This window comes from Portunus trituberculatus, chromosome 16, assembly GCF_017591435.1.
Source record: "Portunus trituberculatus isolate SZX2019 chromosome 16, ASM1759143v1, whole genome shotgun sequence".
Classification (NCBI taxonomy): domain Eukaryota; kingdom Metazoa; phylum Arthropoda; class Malacostraca; order Decapoda; family Portunidae; genus Portunus; species Portunus trituberculatus.
The window spans coordinates 16,238,507-16,259,884 of NC_059270.1; the positions used below are offsets into that span (position 1 = coordinate 16,238,507).

The following is a 21,378-nucleotide window of genomic DNA, read 5'->3' on the forward strand; positions in this document are numbered from 1 at the left end:
GATGGCAGTAGTGACATCAGGATGAATGAAAGGAGGGAAAGATGAAAAGTAAAGTTATTGGAGATGCTTTTGGCCAGATGCCAGAAGTCTGTAGAAGAGTTGAGAGTTTTAAAGATTTTGACATTTTATATTTATGAAGGAGTGTTTGGCAAGTTGGAGAACAAACTTGGCATGATTCCAGGGAGAAATATAAAGTGGATGAGATTCAGGTCATGGAAGGTTCAAATACCTTTTGTGGGCAACCTCTATAATGTATAATATGAGAACAGGTTATGTTAAACCAAGGTTCAGGTTGAGAAAAAGAATAAGGAATGTACACCTCCATGCCAGACACTATCACCTCTGTTAAGCGTTCAGAGATGGGTCTCTGACACAGAAACATTAATCATTCTAGGAAAAGCAGATAATTCCTCCTCATGTCCCCTGAAATGGCAGAGGCAAAATGCCAAAAGCATCTCTGCTTTGGGGATCCTGAGGAATGATTGTTGAAATAGGACAAAATAAAGATATAAGGTTGTGATTGGAAGAGCCCAATGAAGAAGATGAGATTACAGCATAAGCAGAAAGATTAAAAGGTTAGAATGTATTGAAGAAATAGAATAAGATACAGATATGAAGTTGTGATCGGAGGAGCCTAGTGGAGATGATAAGGTAACAGCATAAGTAGAAGGATTTGAGGTAAGGAAAAGGTAAAAAATGTTGGGTGTATCTCCAAGACGGTCAGGAATATGAGTAGGGTGTTGTTGCTCTAAGTCATGGAGGATAGAAAAGTTAAAGGCTAGTTCATCAGGATGGTCAGTGAAGGGAGAGGAAAGCCAAAGCTGGTAGTGAACCATGAAATCTCCAAGGATGGAGATTTCCCATATTGTTCCGCCACCCTATGCAGCAGGCAGAAACAGTCATTTGGAGGCCTAGGAAAGCACTACTCGCCACAATATTAATTCATTCTGAATTATCTTGGTTGTTGCTACTTGTACTGCTGGTAGGAAATTTTCTGCATACTCAGGGTGCTTGGTGAAGGGCTCAGATAAAAAGGGAACTGCTAAACTGTCATATATTATAAAGAATACTGGATATACAAAAGAGCACAGCTGCTGTGCCCGAGGCAAGGCAAAACATTACTGAGAATAAGCATGTGATATAGGGTGGCAGAACAATGCAGGCAAGCATCTGAACCCAGACACTTGCACAGCAAACCTAATGATCTATTCCAAAAAAAAAAAAAACTAAGAAACTATAAGAAAACACATCTGGACTTTACCTTTATTTCTAAAATGTCTGTTTTAGTTCTATATTAAGCTTATAAATAGTCTACCCTTCTATCCATTCTCCATTCTATGCGAGTTTCTTTTGCCTTTTTACTATCAACTTCATCCCACCACAACTAATTTTGTCTTGGTGGCTTTCCACAAAATGAACTCTTCAACCTCAAAGGATTCTCTCTAAATCATTTACTATTCTTTAACTTCCATCCTTCTTCTTATGGAAGTTATGTACATATTCTAATTTTCTGTACTTTGGTACACCATCCCCACCATGTTCCACTTTTATATCCTTCATATGTTATATTTAACCACAATCTTACCTCTTGACCAAAATGTAATTATCTGGTCACTATAATCCTGTCTTGTAGATTTGATGAGGACACACTTTCTTTCACAAGACATCTCACACATTCACAGCACCAAAAAAATTAGTATATCTCCTCTCTTAGATTACAGTAAAAGTTTTTACCCTTTTCATCGTCCAAATCAATAGATTTTTTACTTGTAGCATGCCGTATTTAAGATATAGATTGCAGTATTACAAGGTAATCACAAAAAAATATTTCTTTTTTGACTAACTTCTCCCAAAATTATCCATACAGGATATTTAGAAGTAGATACAGAATGTCAACAGCATCATCATAATCAATGGTCTATGCCTCTACATGTGCCTTGGATTTAATCCAACAATAATTTAACTCATGTCAGTAAAAGACATGTAGCATCGGTGACATCTGGTGGATTAGTTCTGAACACTCCCATATACTTTTACTTACTCCTAATTCTCAAACAACCCTTTAACAGGTCCCCTGTCTTCTCATCCAACCAACCAAGTGGTATATATATTAGTACAATAGTTAGGTACACACCACCATACTCTTCCTGAAAGCTTTCCTTGAAATCATGATCCTTATCATTACCATGTAAAGCCTAAAGCCTAATTATCTCATTCTAGCCATTAGCATACCAATATCCTCAAGGTCCCTAATGTTACCAGACCAGACTTATTTATATTACCATTCTTTTATCATCAAAAGTGCCTAGTATAATCATTACACAATCACTCTTATACCATATATTACAGTCAAAGACTTAAAAATGGCAAGAGACAGTCCTGACAAAGTCTCACCTGCACCACACTAGGTGAAGCGGTCCCTCCACCCTCGCCGCCTCCTCCTCCACCATTACCACCGCCACCACCACCACCACTACCACTTCCACTACCACAACTCAGCAACTGCAGGTTACTTTGCTGAAGTTTCTCATTCTGTATGGTGAGCTGCAGGATCTCAGCCTTCAAGGTTTCACTTTGCTCAAAGAGACGAGTATCTGAAAAAACAAATAATTGCACAAGTCAGAAATTTATGAAAAGTGACTACTAAAATTTTTTAGATTTTCACAGCAGACTTGACCATAAAATGTATGAGTAGGTGGACTATTTTTTGAATAATACCTTTATAATGGAAAACAACACTAGGATCAGTTGATTCCTAGAAGAAAACATGAAGTTGGTCAATAAATTCATAAGCAGACCTCTTAATTTACCGTATTTTGAACTGATCCAAAAATAAATTGCAAATTGATGATGCCAATATGTATTTCTTTCATTAACTATCATATTTTCAGTTTGAGTGATTTCAAATAATGAGCAACAGCAGGATAACAAAATTAAGAATTATTAACATTATAGTAACACCTTAGATTCAAAACATATCTTATTGAATTTGGAGGAAACTTCGTTGTTCCAGCAATTGATCCTCACAATTCGACTCTATAAATAAGGTGATTAAGTTGGAATATTGACTGCAATTTAACCAAGCACATCAAAACATCAGAAAACATAATTTTGACCTCAATATCAACAAGTGAACACACATAAAATTAGCCTATTTTCATACCCGATAAATAAATTAGTCTTTACGATATAATATAGGGTGGAGATGCTAATAAGCCCACACCAAAAAGTCAACGAGTTTTCATTATCATATGTTTGGTTATAAGATGAGGTTAGGTTTCAATATGTTAAAAATTACAGCAGTAGTAATCATGGCACACATAAACCCACTTCACCATTAAAAAAAATAAACACTACATGTTGTTAAACACTGTAGCAAATTACAGTACATATGAGAGAAATAAAAGCACTGCAAGAAATTGCACAATCTCTGCCAACAACTGAGGGTAAACAAAACTCGTCCTTTCTTCCTCTACACTCACGTAATTGGATGAGATCAGTAATATTTTCGTATTCTCTCTTGTTCCGTTCCCGTAAATTGTTATAGATTTGCTGGCGCCAATCTCCATTACCAGACCTACTCCAGGCCATGTCCCTCCCTCCCGGGTAAACTTCTAGTTTTCGGGTGTTCCTCCGAGAGTTTGCACACTCCTTCCCTTCCCAGCTGGGATGCGCCTTTACAACGGCTTCTTTTCGTGTGTATGTGTGTGTATTTACCTAGTTGTAGTTTTATAGGGCCTGGGCTTTATGCTCGTGTAGTCCCGTCTCCATATCTACATTTATCCAATTTTTCTTTAAAACTATGTACACTCTTTGCTGACACCACTTCCTCACTCAAACTGTTCCAGTCTCAACACATCTTTGCGGGAAACTAAAATTTTTAACATCTCTCAGACATCGTCCCTTCCTTAGTTTCTTACTATGCGATCTTGTGCTTCTAAAGTTATATTTTTCTCTCAGGATCAGTTTCTCATTATCCACTTCATCCATTCCGTTAATCAATTTATAAACTTGTATCAGATCCCCTCTCTCTCTTCTCTGCTCCAAGGTTGGTAGATCCATAGCCTTTAGTCTCTCCTCATATGTCATCCCTTTAAATTCTGGAACCATTCTTGTAGCCATTTTTTTGTAGTCTCTAATTTTCTTATGTGTTTCTTTTTATGGGGAGTCCACACAACTGCATAGTCCAATCTAGGTCTTATTTTAGTACTTATCAATTTCTTCATCATTTCCTTGTCCATATAGTGAAATGCTACTCCAATATTTCTTAGCAAATTATACGTCTCTCTGAAAATTCTATCAATATGGCTTACCGGTTGATTATTTTCTTCCATTGTCACTCCTAAGTCCTTTTCCTTTTTTACTTTTTCTAGTTCTACTCCATCTCCCATCTCTGACGAGACAGCCAGACGTTACCCTACGGAACGAGCTCAGAGCTCATTATTTCCGATCTTCGGATAGGCCTGAGACCAGGCACACACCACACACCGGGACAACAAGGTCACAACTCCTCGATTTACATCCCGTACCTACTCACTGCTAGGTGAACAGGGGCTACACGTGAAAGGAGACACACCCAAATATCTCCACCCGGCCGTGGAATCGAACCCCGGTCCTCTGGCTTGTGTGTGTGTTCGGTTACTCCTCTTTTCTTTCGTTTTAATACCTTTTCTTGGTTCTGTTACGTATTTTCTTGTTCTTTCTTCTACAATGGTGAATGATATATTCCACGGGAATCATCTTTGATGTAAAAAAAAAAAAAAAAAAAAAAAAAAAAAAATAGGACTAGGTTAATGCGGTGGTCTGACAGACTCATTTAAAGGCGGGTTCACACGTGTCAACTGTCAATATGCGACTGAAATTGAAAGTAGCTAGAAGTATCGACTGAGCCCTAGTAGGCTTTTAGTCGCAATACACATAGCGGCTGGGAAGTATCAGCAAGCGAAATAGCTACCCAACAAGATGTCTTTTCCTCTGGTGACGAAGACGATTGCGATCAAATTAAATAATCACAAGTATTCAATCCTCACCTCCGAGAACACCCTGGATAGAGGGAAGCAGTCATCGGAGTGGCAGCTATCTCATCGAATGCCGATATGCACAAACTTTTTTTTGCTGTAGAATTAACTTTTAGGGTCCAGGATGTGCTTTTTCCCTCGCCAACCCCAAAATTTTCCCAAAATAGGCAACACATTTTCAAACCTTTCTCCGTAACGTCACAACGTAAACAAAGTTGCAAATCAACCGAAAAAGACCAACATGTTGGTCTTGTTTTGAGACCCTTTTTTTTTTTCCAGTCGCAAGGTACCGATCATGGTACAATAACTTTTTGATAGGTAGACGCACGAGAACATTATTGGAACCACCAGGTGACTCAGTGACGTCATCCGGTCGTGTAAACAACTCCATATCTTCGAGTGAGTGTACACGTGTGGCAGAATTTGATCTTGGATTGTATGTTTCATGTGCCTTAATATTAATTTCTTATTGTTAGTATGGGCAAAGCTAGACCTTGTGCAGTGTATGGATGCACGCCTGCCAAGTCTAATAATTTTAAATATCATAAATTCCCCAAGAACAAGACTATCGCAAGACAGTGGCTCCAAAACTGCTATCGTGCTGACACAGTAAACATAAGTAATGCCGTGATTTGTGAGCAACATCTTAGTTCCGCCCAAATTAAGCGCAATTTGAAATATGAGTTATTAGATTCCCCAGTTTCAAGGAGTTGGAGGGATCTAAAAACTGAGGCAGTCCCTGATCAAAATCTGCCATTTCGTGGACATGATAATGGAAGTGGCCTTTCTGCAGAAGATACAGGTAAGGAAACTTAGATTTACTGGCTAAATCTGATCAGTTTCAACACTCCAAATTATAAATTGTATAATCTGCTTATGCTTAATGAACAAAATTAGTTCTACTAGTAGCCTAGACCTAGTCCATAATTTACAGGCTATGCCAGCCTTACAGGCTACTGACTGTACCATGGTACAATAACTTTTTGTTGTCTCTCGTTATTGTACCATGGGTTTACACTCAAGAATAAAGTACCTATATGAAGTGTGAATAGTTTAGGGCCAATGCAAGCTAAAGGAATGGATTGCCACGTTTAAATAGCGGTATGCACTCACGGTCCATTCATATTACATGCATTTCAATGGCTTACGGTCCCCACTGAAATGCATTTAGTATGTGAAAGAACCGTAAAGAGCGTGACCGTCCCTGTATAGCAGTGGTTCCCAACCTAGGGGTAAATTACCCCAGTGGGGTAATGACCCCATATTTTTGGGGTAATGGATGTTTGGCATGGGATGAGGCAATCAGTTTACATTTTCATATAATTTCAATGAAGATTTCTATTAATTTTTTCTGCTTTCTATGTATGAACTAAAATTACTTCTTTTCGTATTATAGATTTGCATTATTGTGTTGCATAGTTTCTATTTTGTCTGTTTTTGAAGTATGAAATACAGTTACTTTTTTTCCTATATTACGAGTATTTGTTCATTGGGGTAATGGATGATTGTGAAATTGTATTTTTGGGTAATCGCTGCGAAAAGGTTGGGAAACACTGCTGTATAGTGTGGATCGCCTTTAGACTCATACGTGCATTAGCCTTTAGCCTCTTGTAGTTTTATATGTAGAGAGAACAGTGAGGTGCTGAGGAAGACGACGAAGGTACATGAAGGCGAAGAGGATCAGAGGAAATCAATGTGCATTATGCAATTATGCATAATGTATATGGCTTGAAAAATCCACTAACAATGTTTTTTGAGCCACATCTACTAGGTTATCTGACATGTCTTTATCTGTACAATATCTTGTCTATCGCTATGAAATATCATCAACATTCAATCACTAATGTGTATCATATTTAATTTTCGACTGCATAACTAATGGATCATGAAAAGAAAAAAAGTTTTATATTAATTATTCATGATTTATTGAGTAGCAGACTATCGCGATCAGAGCTGGCTAGGCGAGTGGATGACGTCACAGAAACAGCGTTTCAGAAGACTTACCAGTAGGGCTGTGAGTTCAAGACTCTCGTGCGTCTACCTGTCTCGTTATTGTACCATGGTACCGATATTCAACCGGAAATTACCGACTTGCAATTTCAGTTGCATATTGACATGTGAGAACCCGCCTTAATTAGTTTGTGCTTTGGGCGACACAGCGGATATCTTCTTGTGTCCAGGGCCGTTTCTAGCTTTGTTGGGGCCCTAGGCAAGATGCTGTTTGAGGGGTCCTAGATAGATAGCCTGAGTGGCTTGGGAAATTAGAATTTTTCAAGCTACCCTGGGTGCCCCTTGGTGGCTTAGGGGCCCTAGGCAATCGCCTAGTCCGCCTGTAGCTAGAAACGGCCCTGCTTGTGTCTACATAATGTGAAGCCAAGGTATATACAACATATCCCATGTAGATGTCTATCTTCATATGTTCTTATGGGGGTTTTACACGGTCAAACATGTTGGCCAACACGCTTGACAACACGACGTTTGAGAGAATGTTTGAACGTGTGAAAGGGGTAAACATGTTTGACCAACGTGTTGGACGGATGTCTGACGGGCCTGACTTTTGTGGGCGGAGCTTGCTCGGTGCATGTCCATGTTTGAACGTGTGAACGCCGGTCATCAGTCTTGAACCGTCATACATACTCAAATCTCGCCGAGGTAACATCTGTAACATCTCCTTCAGTGACAGGCGTAGTGTATCAGTTGCAAAATGAGTGACACGTGTGCCGTTAAGGATAAGGAAAGGGAAGTAATGGTGGATTTCATTAATATATACAGGAAGCATGTGGCTTTGTGGAAGGTGAAATCAAAAGAATACTCAAACAGGAATTTAAGAAACTTGACCCACATTGTACGCGGGATGATGTGATGAAAAAAATAAATTCTCTCCGTAGTTCGTTTAGAAGAGAACTTCGAAAGCATGAGAGCTCTAAAAAGTCTGGAAATTCAACTGATGACATTTACACGCCCACTCTCTGGTATTTTGAAGACATGATGTTCATATGTGATCAAGAGTTGCCGCGAGAGAGTACATCAAATATGGAATCTGTTAATGAAGAGGTGAGTTGCAAGGATTTGCCCAAAACTGGATAACAAGTAACCTTCAGAACCAGAGTGGCCGTTTATTTATTCGTTTTTTATTGGCTATGCATAGATGACTTTATTCAGTTTCATGGGTGCTTTCATATAATCTGTAGGTTTTAAAATGTGTCTCCTGACTTCTCTGGTATATTAGTCTGAAGTTTCAGACAATTTTGTATTATGAATCATCATTTCATTAAGAATCCAACATGTCAATCTGGATCTGAAGGCTAAACTTGAGCCAGCCATTTGAATAATGAATCAATTAAACTTATCATAACCATTGTATTCATTTATTTTGGAAAGAAATATTACAGCACACTATTTAAGCCAATTCCAATCAGACTGTACAGTTTGAGTTTGAAGGTGTAGACTAGCCTTTCCTATTTTCATGATTTATATGAAGTCTTTTTGCCATGCTACTGCACCGGCATTCACAAAGTAATCCTTAAATCTATCTCTTACTACCTTTGCAATTTCAGGATAGTTTCGTGATCCCTGACCGTGTTGCAAACCTGCTAAATAATTAGGATCTGCAGTTAAGCCTGGCAAAATCATCTTGCTTATTCTATCCTCCCTACAGAAGCAGTCCTCTGGGGAATAGTCTGAAGGGCATGCTTTCCGCAAATAGTTATGTAGCACAACACATGCCATGACAACTTTGTCAATACTTGTCAATTTGAGATTTATACAAGTGTGGAAAATTCTAAACCGGGAAACCATAATGCCGAAGGCATTTTCTGCCACTCTCCGTGCCCTTGACAGCCTGTAGTTGAATACTCGCTTCTCACTATGTAGGTCCTTTTGAGAATAAGGTTTCAAGAAATCTGTCCTTAATGCAAATGCCTCATCTCCCACGAATACATATGGCAAAACACAATTTGAAGCAGCTGTTACTGACTCATGTGGGATGCAGAGCTTTTCATCTTTGAGTCGCTTACCAAATTCTGTATTATCAATGACTCCTCCATCTGATACGCGACCATTAGTTCCAATGTCTGCCATAATGAATTCGTAGTTCGCATTTACAACTGCCATTAACACAAGACTGTTATATCCTTTGTAATTCCAATAATAAGACCCTGATTCTGATGGCGGCGTTATCCATACATGCTTTCCATCAACAGCACCGAGACAGTGGGGAAAATTCCATCTAAACTCGAACTGTTCTCCAACAGTCTTCCACTCCTTTTCTGTTGCCGGAAACTGAAACAGATAAAAGATACAATGCTATGAGAGAGAGAGAGAGAGAGAGAGAGAGAGAGAGAGAGAGAGAGAGAGAGAGAGACTTGCACTATATTTATAGGTGTTCTCCTTTCTAGAGTGTTGCTGAGCCACCAGCTGATGATCAAATACCTTCATGCAGCAATGCTCCTGTAGTGAAACGGAGCAGGGGAAACACTACTAAAGCAGATTACATTTTAAACCTGATCGCTCGTAACTTAGAAGAGAGATCTGAGAGACATGATACTCCTAATGAGACATTTGGGAAGTACGTAGGCCAAGCACTCGACTCCCTGGACAAGAAAACAGCAGGCTTTGCTAGGAAACTGATAAATGATGTGCTTTTTGAAGCAGAGAATGGGAATTTGTCAGCCTATTCTAAAATTGTAACTGACACATACCATTCACATGAATCATTTGCAACACCAGTACCACAGTCGTCAAGTTCCTTTCATGTAAGCGATAATTCTAATAGTGATTCCAATATGTCACAATATTTTGCCACTTTTCAGCCCTTGTAACAATTTCATATGTGGCTGGCAATCAAAGAGTGAGATATAAAGGGTTATAATTTTGGATTGGTTTGGGTTTTGTCCCTTCGTTTGCCACTGTGGTTAGAAAGCATTGCACATTTCAACGGAAGGTTTCAGTATTTTTCACATATTATTACTATGTACTGATTTTCCTCAATAAATGAACATTACATATTGCATATCATAACCCACCTTTAAACAATCCTTCTTAAGTACTTTGTAGATGGCAACACAAGTTTCTGGTATAATCTTGGATAAGGTGCTAGTTCCCATTACAGGTGAAAATCTCAAGTCTTGCAGAAATCGGCCTGTTGCTAAGAAACGCAGTGTTGCGATCAGCCGTTCATGAGGGCTAATGGACTTCCTCATTACGGTGTCTTTACATGTAATGAATGGAGTGACCATATTCAAAAGTTCTAAATATGTTGATTCATCCATGCGTATATAATTGCGCCATTCATCTAATTTCAGCTCTTTCATTAAATTGGTATGTGAAATTTGGTCCCTTTTCAGCAACCAGTCCTTTGTCCACTTTGAACGCTTCCTTTTCTTTTCGTTGAGGGCAATCACTATCCCGACTGCCATCACCTCGTCTTGGGTAAGTGACATGTTGCTCCTTCTCCTTTGGCACCGACTGAGGTTGTCTGTCAGTTTGGTTTGAACGTGTAAACACTCTTCAAACATGTTGTGTTGGAGGTTTGATGAGCGTGTTGGCCAACATGCTTGACCGTGTAAAACCCCCATAAGATGTAAGAAACTGGAAGTTAATTGCTCTGAAGTGAGTGGTTGTTCTTCAACTCTGCCATTAATAGACAAAATTTTTCAAATGTACACTATGTTCAGGGTTGGTGATTTTTTTGATTTTTTTTTTTAAATCAAAAAAATAAAAAAATCATTGATTTTTTTATTTATTTGATTTTTTTTATTAAAAAAAAAAAAAAAAAAATATATATATATATATATATATATATATATATATATATATATATATATATATATATATATATATATATCCTACTGAGTGATTTGAAAATCTCCATAGGTTACTTTAAGTTTGAGTTTAGGGCGTGTAAGTGTGAGCACAGTCAAGGATCCTGATACATACGTGTTCAATACTTGTTTGTAGTTGGTACAGGACCAGGTTTAGGACAGACAGAGTTGCCTGAAGTTATTTTCATGACAGCATTTTATATTATTACCACACAGAAGAATATCTACTTTTATTCTGTTACTGTTTGGTTGCTAACCTTGGTTATTATTATGATACATTGAATCCCAAGTTAGTAAAGACTAAAGGAGGCTGATTTTTACCTAGTAAAAAACATATGGCAAGTTGGCAACATTAGAGCAAGAGAACTCACTAAGCTCAGTACAGTACATGTATTTTCCACCAGTTGGTCAGTCACAGTCAGTGCCTCTGCAGGTTGCTTTTCTGAGATTACCAGCTCAGTGGCATCTACAGTATATGCTTGTTCAAGTCCTGTTGCTTTCCTTGCTTTACCAGAGACATACAAAGTGAGATTCAAAAGGTTAATGTTGTCACCTGCAAAAGGTGTTTCCTGCAGCTCAGCTGGCAGATCAATGCTTACAGATCTCACTTTTTTAAATTCCCTCGGTGTTGGAAGAAAGGCAACAGGACTTTAGCAAGTACAATAAGTTTATCAAGAGTTCAAAACTTTAAATGGTGATTACATTTTCAGGATAACTACATACCATAACAATTTAAGACATCCAAAATGAGAAAAGCAGGTAGACAGAAAGACAGTATTTGGGCAGAATTTGAGGAAGTTGCAACTCACTCGCAAAACAAGGGAATTCGTGCGAAGTGTAAAGTTTGTGGTAAAGAACTTCAGGGCTTGGTTCAACGACTACGTGATCATAAGAAGAAGTGTAAAGAGCCACAACGAGATTCAGATCTTGAAGCAGAAACAATAGAAGGTAATTATGAATCTTTTATCTTATATTATTTATATATGAATGGAAGGGTAGGAAATAGTGAGTTTGCAGGTGTGATGGGAAAGTGGGGGGGAAAGAGGGAGTAAATGAGAATGGTGAGCACCTGGTAGGTTGTTCCTTGCGAACACCTTCTTTCAGCACAAGATGATCCACCAGTACATGTGGAGAAGGGGGGAAGATGGGGGAGAAAAGAGGAGCTTGATTGATTACATAGCTGAAGACGAAAGACTAAGAAAAGATGTCCTGGATGCAAAAGTGATGAGAGGAGCGTTAGAAGGGTCAGACCACTATGCTGTTGTGGTTAAGATTATACTGAGAGATAAATGGGAGTTTTGTAGGAGGGTTATTTTACCATCTTTGGAGCACATCATTTAACTTACGGAATACTTTTAGTAAAAAAAAAAAAAAAAAAAAAAAAAAAAATCTAAAAAATCAATGCTTTTTTTTTCTTTTAATAAAAAAATATCACCAACCTTGGTTTACAGTATTTTATCATAATAATTGCATTGTATTTTACATGTACTCAATTATACAGTACAATGAATTATTATATGGTGCTCTTCTTTGCAGACCCACAACCAGTTACACAAACATCAGCCACACCATCTCTGTTAGAAGTGTCAGCCACAGGTGTTGAAAAACACATTGCACCTACTCGTACTTCCTTCCCTTTCAAGCGTAGCAATTCAGACAGCTTGGGAAAAGATACGGATAGGCCTACCTCATCTAATACACATAAATTAAAGAAGGCTGTTTCAACTTCAAGTCACAACACAAGTATTTTGAACTATGGAGTGAAGACCACTAAAGATAAGGAAAAAATAGATGAAAAAGTAGCTACTATGGTGTATGCAACAAATTCTCCTTTTAAGATTGTTGAGCATGCATCCTTTAGAGATATGGTGAATGTAATGAGGCCAGGATACAAACTGCCTAGTAGAAGAGAAATAGGTGGTTCACTGTTAGACGAGGTATATGATAAAGAGTGTGAAAAAAGTGTAGTAGATTTAGAAGGTAAAACTGTCTGCATGAGTCTTGATGGGTGGACAAATGTTTCCAATGAACCTGTAATATGTGCCTCTGTTACTGTTCACACATCAGAAAACACAAGCTCAGTCTATCTTGTGGACACAATTGACACATCCGGTCACCCACACACATCAGATTACCTTAAAGGGATTGCTACAAGATCAATAGAAACAGCTGAACACAAATATAAATGCAAAGTAGGCAGTTTTGTCACTGATAATGCTGCTAATGTTGCAAAAATGAGATCTGAGTTACTTAAAGATGATGAGTATAACTTAATAAGTTATGGTTGTTCAGCACACATACTGAATTTGCTAGCAAAAGATTTAGAAATTGGTAACATTAAAGAACATATTGTGAAGATTGTTAAATACTTTCGAACAACCACACAGCCTCAGCAGCATACAAAGCCGCAGGAGGTTCAACCCTCATCGTGCCTCAAGACGTACGGTGGAATACACTGTCTGATTGCTTAGAAGGTTACCTAAACAACTGGCCAATATTAGTATCTGTGTGTGATGGTGAAAAAAGAAACCAACTGGATCCAGTTATTATAAGGAAGGTGATGGACACATACATAAAAAGATCTGCAGAAGATATGCTGAAAATTCTGAAGCTCATTGCCATAGCACTTGATAAAGTTCAGAGGGACAGATGTGACATAGGAGAAGCTACTGAGGTGTGGAAAGATTTACAGAATAAGCTTGCAGAGGAATCAGTTCGGTCAGGTGATAGTGCTGTCATTGAAGATCATTTCATGAAACGAATGAAACTAGCCCTCACCCCTGTTCACTATTTAGCAAATATACTACATCCAGCTTACAAGGGAAAAAAACTAACTATGGAGGAGGAAAACATGGGAATGAATTGGATCAATGAAAATTGCCCTTCAGCACTCTCTCTTATAATGATATATAAGGCAGAACTTCCTCCATTTCAGCCATACATGTTTTCTGCTCATTCACTTAATGCTGGACCACTTGCATGGTGGCTTTCTTTGGGCAAGATTGTTGAAGACAAAAATTATTTTTCTGATTTGGTTAGGAAATTATTTACAACAACAGCCTCAAGTTCTGGGGTGGAGAGGATTTTTTCTTCATTTGGTCTTGTTCATTCTAAGCTTAGAAATAGGTTAGGGATAGAGAAAGCTGCAAAACTCGTTTTCATTTACAAAAACCATAACTAGGGTCATCACAGAAAGCCTCTGAGTGAATAAACTTAATGTAGAATTACTTTAATTTTTTTTCGTTATTTTATTTTATTTTATTTATTTTTTATTTAATTTATTTATTTATTTACTGGTATATACCATGAAGGGAATAAATGAATAATTGCACATGAATAGGTTGTTTTACTTTACCATCCTTGGAGCACATCATTTAACTTATGGAATACTTTTTAGTAAAAAATCAAAAAATCAAAAAATAAAAAATCATGATTTTTTAGTAAAAATCAATGATTTAATCATTTGATTAAATCAATTTGATTTAATCATTGCCAACCCTGATGCCAGTCAGCTGCCAGACTGGAGGAACTGCGATTGAAGCTGGAAATGAGGAAAATGGAGATAGAAGCAGAAGAGAGGCGAGAGTTGAAGAGATTAGCTGCTGAGAGAGAGAGCAGCTGCAGGAGAGGGCTAGAGAGAGGAGAGAAACGAGAAATTCAGAGACTAGCAGCAGAGAAAGGAGGCTAGAGAGATGGAGGAGAAACGAGAAATTCAGAGACTAGCAGCAGAGAAGGAGGCTAGAGAGGTGGAGATGATGAGATTGGAGATGGAGAGAGAAAGGACAGATAAAGATAGAGAGTTGGAGTGGGAAAGAACTCGCCATGCTGTAAGTACGCCTGGAGTTGTTGGTAGTGTAGGAGGAGGAGGAGAACAGAGTGTAGAGCGTACTTTAGTTCAAAGTCTCCAGCTAGTCCCTGAATTTGATGAGGCTAAGGTGGCTGAATGGTTTGTCCGCTTCGAGAGGAAAGCCAAGGAGTTTGCTTGGTCTCGAGAGAGATGGGTAGGCTTGGTTGCGAATAAACTCAAGGGAAAAGCCTTGGAAGTTTATGATAAAATGTCAGCTGATGATCTGGATGATTATGAGGAGTTTAAGGCTGACATCTTGCGGGCATATGAGCTGCGACCAGAAGCCTATCGCTTGCAATTCAGAGGAAAGAGGAAGCGAGCAAGTGACTCCTACCTCGAGTGTGCTCGTTCACTGGAGCAAGTGTTTGAGAGGTGGATTGCAAGCGAGGGTGTTGACTCTCTCGAGGCTTTGAAGGAGTTAGTAGTTATGGAGCAGTTCATTGATATTGCTGATAAGGAGCTGGTACCTCTGTTGAGGGAGAAGAGGTTTAGGACTTTGAAGGAGGCTGCTACATGGGCTGATGATTATGTGTTGGCCCACCGTCCTGTGCAGCAGCCTGGGAGTTGGAGTCGTAAGGAAGGTGGTCCTAAGGGAGGCCCAGGAGTGGTGGCAGTTCTTCCTCGGGCTCTCCAGGCCACTTTAGGCGATATACTGGATTCGGCAGTAAGATGGGTTTGAAAGCCCCAGGCCCCACCCTCCTTCTTCTGCGAAGGATGGGACGGCGGGAAGGCGGCCCTAGAACTCCCAAGTATGATTACCAGCCTACGTGCTATCACTGCCGAGGAAAAGGGCATTTTAAGTTCAATTGCCCAAAATTAGTAACAGCTGAAACTCCAAAGTCCTCGCAGAAACCAGTTGCCTTGTTGGTGTGGCCAGATAAAGTTTGTGATGAGTTGACTGCTCCTTCAGGCTTTAGAAGTGAGAAGGCACGGCGTGTGCCTGAGTTGTGTTTGGAGGAGGGAGAGCAGGTTGGCCCACCTGTCCCTCCCCCTGTTGCCTCGCCCGCACCTAAGGATAGTGAGCTTGACTGGTGCCGTCCTTTCCTGTGTGGAGGCACTGTCGAGATTGATGGCACAAAGTATCCCGTCACTGTACTGCGTGATACGGGAGCACAGCAGTCAGTGTGCCGAAATGTCACTGGGAAGAAGGTGACATCTAGCAAGGCAGTGTTGTGTCGTGGACTTAACACTGTGGAGGAGTTCGTGACGGCTGAGGTGACGCTGTCATGTCCTCTTGTCACTGCTACGGCTCAGGTAGCAGTGGCAGACGAACTGCCAGTCGCAGGAGTGGACTTCCTGCTTGGGAATGATTTGGCTGGTGGTCGTGTATGGATCCCAACCTCTGATGAGGATGAGGTTGCTGAAGAGTCTGGGCCAGTGGTGCAAGACTCTGTAAATGTTGTTACCCAGGCCCGGGCTGAGAGAGAGCCTGTTACTACCCAGGAGGCTGCTAGCAGCCAGGTGGGATTGACTCCAGATGGGAGTAGCAGTGCTGATGTGGTGGAGCCAGTGTTGGGCTCACCATTGAGTTCTGGTGTAGAGGCTGACGGTGACGGCGTGGAGTCACTTGTTAATGCACCGGACTCGGCTTTGGGAGTTGTTGCTGAGAGTGAGGACGGAGTGTTGGGTGTAGCTGAGTTGTTTGATGGTTATCCTCACTCTGCAGAGCACTCCGGAGGAGCACTCGTGCTGAGTCCCTGGTGTGGAGGCTGAGGGCTCTGATGTTCAGCACAGGCCCCAGCATGATAAGTCAGGCAGTTTGTTGGAAGTTGGCGCCCAGGGTGGGAGACTTCCAGTTCTGCGGGGGTTGGAGTTTCTCCCCTGTGGAGCATCGTGGAGGCAGGGAGCGAGCTGTTCCCTTGCCTGGTGACTGCCTGGCTGGTGGTGATGATCCTTCTGAGGACTCACCGGATCACATGGCAGGAGCGGAGCAGCCTGGGCCAGCTCTCCGTCCTCGATGCCGTGTGGGACGTAGGGTTGCAGCGTTGCCTCAACCCCATGACCCTATAGTCCCCCTTTCTCTTACCCAGCTAGAGCCTGCAGAGCTCATTCGTAGGCAGCAGGAGGACCCGGCGTTGGCCTCCTTCTTTGCTCGAGTGGGTGAGGGAAGTGAGGAGTTGGAGGGCAGGGAGGAGTTTGTTTTGCATCAAGGGGTGTTGTGTCGTAGATGGCAGGAGAGTGACGGTGGTGAGTTATTGCAAGTAGTTGTGCCGCAGAAGCTGCGTGAGGCACTTGTGCTGTTGGCACATGAGGGGCCCATGGCTGGACACCTGGGCATCCGAAAGACCGTCGCTCGCCTGCGTCGCAATTTTGGTGGCCCAGCATGTCTGGAGAAGTAGCCACGATTCTTAAGTGCTGCCACACTTGTCAAGTGGTGGGCAAGCCTAATCAGACACCCCCTGTGGCGCCACTCCACCCCATCCCTGCTGTTGATCCTCCCTTCACGAGGGTTTTGATTGATATAGTAGGTCCTCTGCCTACTACCAGGGCTGGTCACAAGTATTTGTTGACCATAATGGATGTTACCACGCGGTACCCTGAAGCAATTCCCTGAGAAGCACTCACTCTAAGGTGGTGCTGAAGGCTTTGTTAACCTTCTTTACACACTTTGGATTGCCAGCAGAGCTGCAGTCCGATCAGGGGACCAACTTTACTTCAAAGTTGTTTAAGGATACGATGACTGCGTGGGGGATCAAGCATATTGTGTCCAGTGCTTATCATCCACAGTCTCAGGGAGCCCTGGAGAGACATCAGACCATGCTCAAGAGTTTCTGCATGGAGAGAGATAAGGATTGGGACGAGGGTGTCCCTTTGTCTTATTTGCGGTGAGAGAAGCGCCCACTGAGTCCTTGGGTTTCTCACCCAATCAGCTAGTGTTTGGACACCGAGTGCGTGGACCGCTCGACGTAGTTCGGGAGGCTTGGTGTCAGCCGTCGCCTGAGCGCCCTGTCTCACTGCTTAAGAGCCTCATGAGCAGTCGAGAGAGATTAGCCAAGGCATTAGAGGTGGCGCAGGCCCACCTGTGTAAGGCCCAGCAGAGTATGAAGGGGTATTATGACCGAAGGGCCGAGTATCGGAGTTTTGCCCTGGAGATGAAGTGCTCGTGCTGTTACCACTTCAGGGCCAGCCGCTTGCTGCCCGCTATAGTGGCCCCTATGTTATAGAGAAGAAGGTAGGTGACCTCGACTACCTGGTGGTCACTCCTGACCGGCGCAAGAGGGCTCAGCTGTGTCACGTTAACATGCTGAAGCCCTATTTTCGTTCTACTAGCCAGAAGGGCTCTTTTAGTTCTGCCGTGCAAGAGGCATCTTCAGTTTTATTTTTCTGCCGGGAGGGAGAGGCTCCAGAAGTTATTGGGCCTGAACCTGTTGTTCCTACAGGGCAGTGGGAACGGAATAGCCTCCATCTCTTGAAAGAGAAGGTTGAACATTTAGGGATCAGCAAGATGAGTTGCTTCGGCGGCTGAGAAAGTACTCTTCAGTGTTTAGCAGTGTCCCGGGCAGGACACAGTTGATAGAACACGATATTGATGTTGGGGACGCAGAGCCTGTCAAACTGCCCCCTACCGAGTAAATCCTATGAAGCAAGCACTGGTGGAGAAGGAGTTGGAGTACATGCTTGAGCATGGGCTCATTACTCGGACTTACAGTCAATGGAGTTCCCCAGTCACCCTGCAGCCTAAGCCTGATGGCAAGGTCAGGTTTTGTATTGACTTCAGGCGGGTTAATGCTCTAACAAAAGTAGACACTTATCCCTTGCCCCGTGTAGATGACTCTGTGGACCGAATCGGGTCAGCTACTTTTATCACCAAAGTGGACCTTGTCAAGGGTACTGGCAGGTCCCATTGACGGAGCGGGCTAAGGAGATAGCGAGTTTTGTGGCCAACGGCGCTGTCTATCAGTGCCAAGTGATGCCTTATGGGCTGCGAAATGCCCCAGCCACATTTCAGCGTCTCATGGACCGAGTTACTGATGGTCTGACTCACTGTGTCGTATACATTGATGACGTGGTCATCTATGACACAACATGGGCTGAGCATCTGACTAATGTAGAAGCCCTCTTTGCACGACTCCAGGAAGCGGGATTAGTTGTCAACTTGGAGAAGTGTGAATTTGTACAAGCTCGGGTGCAATACCTGGGTTACCGAGTGGGCCATGGCTACATCACTCCTCCTGAAGCCAAAGTAGAAGCGATCAGGCGGTTCCCCGCACCGACCTGTCGCCGTGCCTTGCAGAGATTCTTAGGAGTGGTAGGTTACTACCGTCGTTTTGTACCGGGGTATTCGACCCTCCTGGCACCTCTTACAGATCTCTTGCAGAAGGGTAAGAAGTGGGTCTGGAGTGAAGACTGTGAGAGCGCCTTCCACCGAGTTAAGACCATTTTATGCGAGATGCCAGTGCTCCAGGCCCCTGACTTCAGAAAAGTTTTGCTCTCGCAGTAGATGCCAGTCAGGTGGGAGTAGGTGCAGTTTTTGCACCAAGCTCAGTGGTTAGAGTGATCTCTTAGAGACCTTCGATTCCCCGGCCTGGTGGAGATATATGTGTGTCTCCTTTCACATGTAGCCCCTGTTCACCTAGTGAGTAGGTATTGGATGTAAATCGAGGAGTTGTGACCTTGTTGTCCCGATGTGTGGTGTATCCGAAGATCGGAAATAATGAGCTCTGAGCTCGTTCCGTAGGGTAACGTCTGGCTGTCTCGTCAGAGACTGTAGCAGATCAAACAGTGAAACAGTGATTACCAGGGTGTTAACCACCCTGTGTGTTATTTTTCGAAAAAGTTTACTCCCGCCCAGAAGAACTATTCAGTCATTGAGCAAGAGCTGCTTGCCATTTTGCTAGCCTTGCAGCATTTTGAAATTTACATCCCCGCTTATGGGCCCCAAGTAGTCATCTATTCAGATCAGTTCTTAGAAAAGTTTAAATTTAAAAATCAGCGTTTAACTCGCTGGAGTCTTCTACTCCAGGAGTACAATATCATTGTCAGACATATAAAAGGAGCAGACAACGTTGTGGCCGATTGTCTGTTCCGGTGCCATTCCCTTTAATCAGTTCCATGCTTTTAAAAAAAATTTTTGTAAATGTTTTGTTTCTAAATTTTTTTTTTCTTTTAAGGGGTGTGAGGGGCACCGCATTATTTCCCCTTCATTTAATTATATTATATGCGTAGCCTATGGCCACCCAGTGCGGGCCCCTCGGGCTGTTCTGTTGAGCAGACAACCCGCCTGCTTTTCCCTGCTTCTCGTTGTCTGACGAGCAAGTCAGTACCAAGTTAGCCTTCAGCGGAGATAGACACGCACTCTCGTCGGTTTGGCACAGGGTAGAGAGACGCGTGTTGGCTGGGCTTTTCGAGGTACTCAAGTAGTCTTCGGTCTGAGAGTTTGTGCCCTCCCTTGAGTGGTTGGCTTGCTACTCGGTAGACCGTGGCTGTGTAGGACAACGGGCTTGTTGTCCTAAGGAAAGTGTGGCCGGTTGGGTCTGTATTTCCTGTCTGGCGTTTGTCCCGTCTTGTGGCGGCGGTGCGGAGGAGAGACACGTTTCTGTCTCGTCTTGTTGTTGTTGGTGGTGGCCGTAGTCACCAGTGTGTTTTGGTGGGCGGCTGTGTGCCCCATCATCTTTAGTATAGCCCCAGTGGTATACTGTATTGTAGTGGTTGTAGCCACGCACACTAGTGAAAGCTGAGAAGCTTCGTGCTGTCGGCCAGGTGTGCGTAGTTCTCGTCCGTCAGACTTGTCTGTGATGAGTATCTGGACTCCTTGTATGGCTGTTGTCACCCGTAGGTGGTGTCTGGGCTTGTGTGTACACCACCGGATGTGCTGTACACATCCATCACAGCTTCTACACAGATTTAATTTGACTGATCCATTACTTGAATCTTTCAAAGCATTGGATCCTCAGTGTATTTTGAAGAAAACCGTCCCATCCATTGCCCCATTAGCATCACAATTTCCAAATCTTGTCCCTGAGAATGACTTGAACACCATTAACAATGAGTGGCATTTGCTACGGAACACAGAAATTAATGTTCAGAGCGACAGTAGTGTTTGGAAGTTTTGGATGGAAGTAAAGAAAGTTAAGAAAGGTGATGACACACCCTTGTTTCCAAAGGTGGGAAACTTCATGACGAACTTGCTGTGCTTGCCTCATTCAAGCGCCAGTGTTGAGAGTTTTTTTTCTCAAATAAATCTTTTGAAAACAAAAACAAGAAATTCACTTAACATAGACACATTAATTGGGATGCTTCATGCTAAGAGAACATTTGAAAATTCAACATCAGACAATTTCAAAATTACATCAACACACGTGAACCTGATGACGGAACGCATATACGACCAGCAGGAGTAATTATTATGGACACTGGCAACACGAGTAAATAGCATTGCAAGTACACGTGAGTATAATTTTATATCACTGTATATATTATGCTGATATCTCTTACATATATATGCGTATAAATCATCTTTAAAAAATAGGTTAGTAGTAAACAGGGTAATCTTAGAGCAAACAGGGTAATGTTAAGGGTGAATTTAGGTTAAAGTTGGCAACCATGCGTGCTTTGGGATCCGAGGGGTCTCCAAGCGCACGGGTTCGAATCCTGTCCACAGTCCGAGTGTAGGTTAGGCTTCCTCACTCAGGGCAATGGTGCAACGGTTTCCTAGCGGGTGGGCTTTGAGATAGGAGGTACCCTAAAAAGT

The 21,378-nt window shown here is 42.0% G+C and overlaps 2 protein-coding genes across 2 annotated transcripts; one reads left to right on the top strand and one right to left on the bottom strand.

Moving 5' to 3' along the window:
- Positions 1-2,026: 2,026 nt before the first annotated feature.
- Positions 2,027-3,702, bottom strand: LOC123504529 (POU domain, class 3, transcription factor 2-like). Its single transcript, XM_045255115.1, has 2 exons — positions 3,483-3,702; positions 2,027-2,594 (listed from the first exon to the last, which is right to left on the bottom strand). Exons 1-2 carry the CDS (start codon positions 3,589-3,591, stop codon positions 2,350-2,352), a joined length of 354 nt encoding a protein of 117 aa, XP_045111050.1. The 5' UTR covers positions 3,592-3,702; the 3' UTR covers positions 2,027-2,349.
- A 7,165-nt stretch (positions 3,703-10,867) lies between these two features.
- On the top strand, positions 10,868-14,244 carry LOC123504530. The gene is made up of 2 exons (XM_045255117.1): positions 10,868-11,788; positions 12,377-14,244. Exons 1-2 carry the CDS (start codon positions 11,587-11,589, stop codon positions 13,309-13,311), a joined length of 1,137 nt encoding a protein of 378 aa, XP_045111052.1. The 5' UTR covers positions 10,868-11,586; the 3' UTR covers positions 13,312-14,244.
- Positions 14,245-21,378: the final 7,134 nt, after the last annotated feature.

Coding starts and splice junctions, on each gene's coding strand:
- LOC123504529 (XM_045255115.1), bottom strand. CDS start 3,591: ATGGCCTGGAGTAGGTCTGGTAATGGAGATTGGCGCCAGCAAATCTAT. Junction 2,595..3,482: donor TACTGATCTCATCCAATTAC/GTGAGTGTAGAG, acceptor TTGTTTTTTCAG/ATACTCGTCTCTTTGAGCAA.
- LOC123504530 (XM_045255117.1), top strand. CDS start 11,587: ATGAGAAAAGCAGGTAGACAGAAAGACAGTATTTGGGCAGAATTTGAG. Junction 11,789..12,376: donor TGAAGCAGAAACAATAGAAG/GTAATTATGAAT, acceptor TCTTCTTTGCAG/ACCCACAACCAGTTACACAA.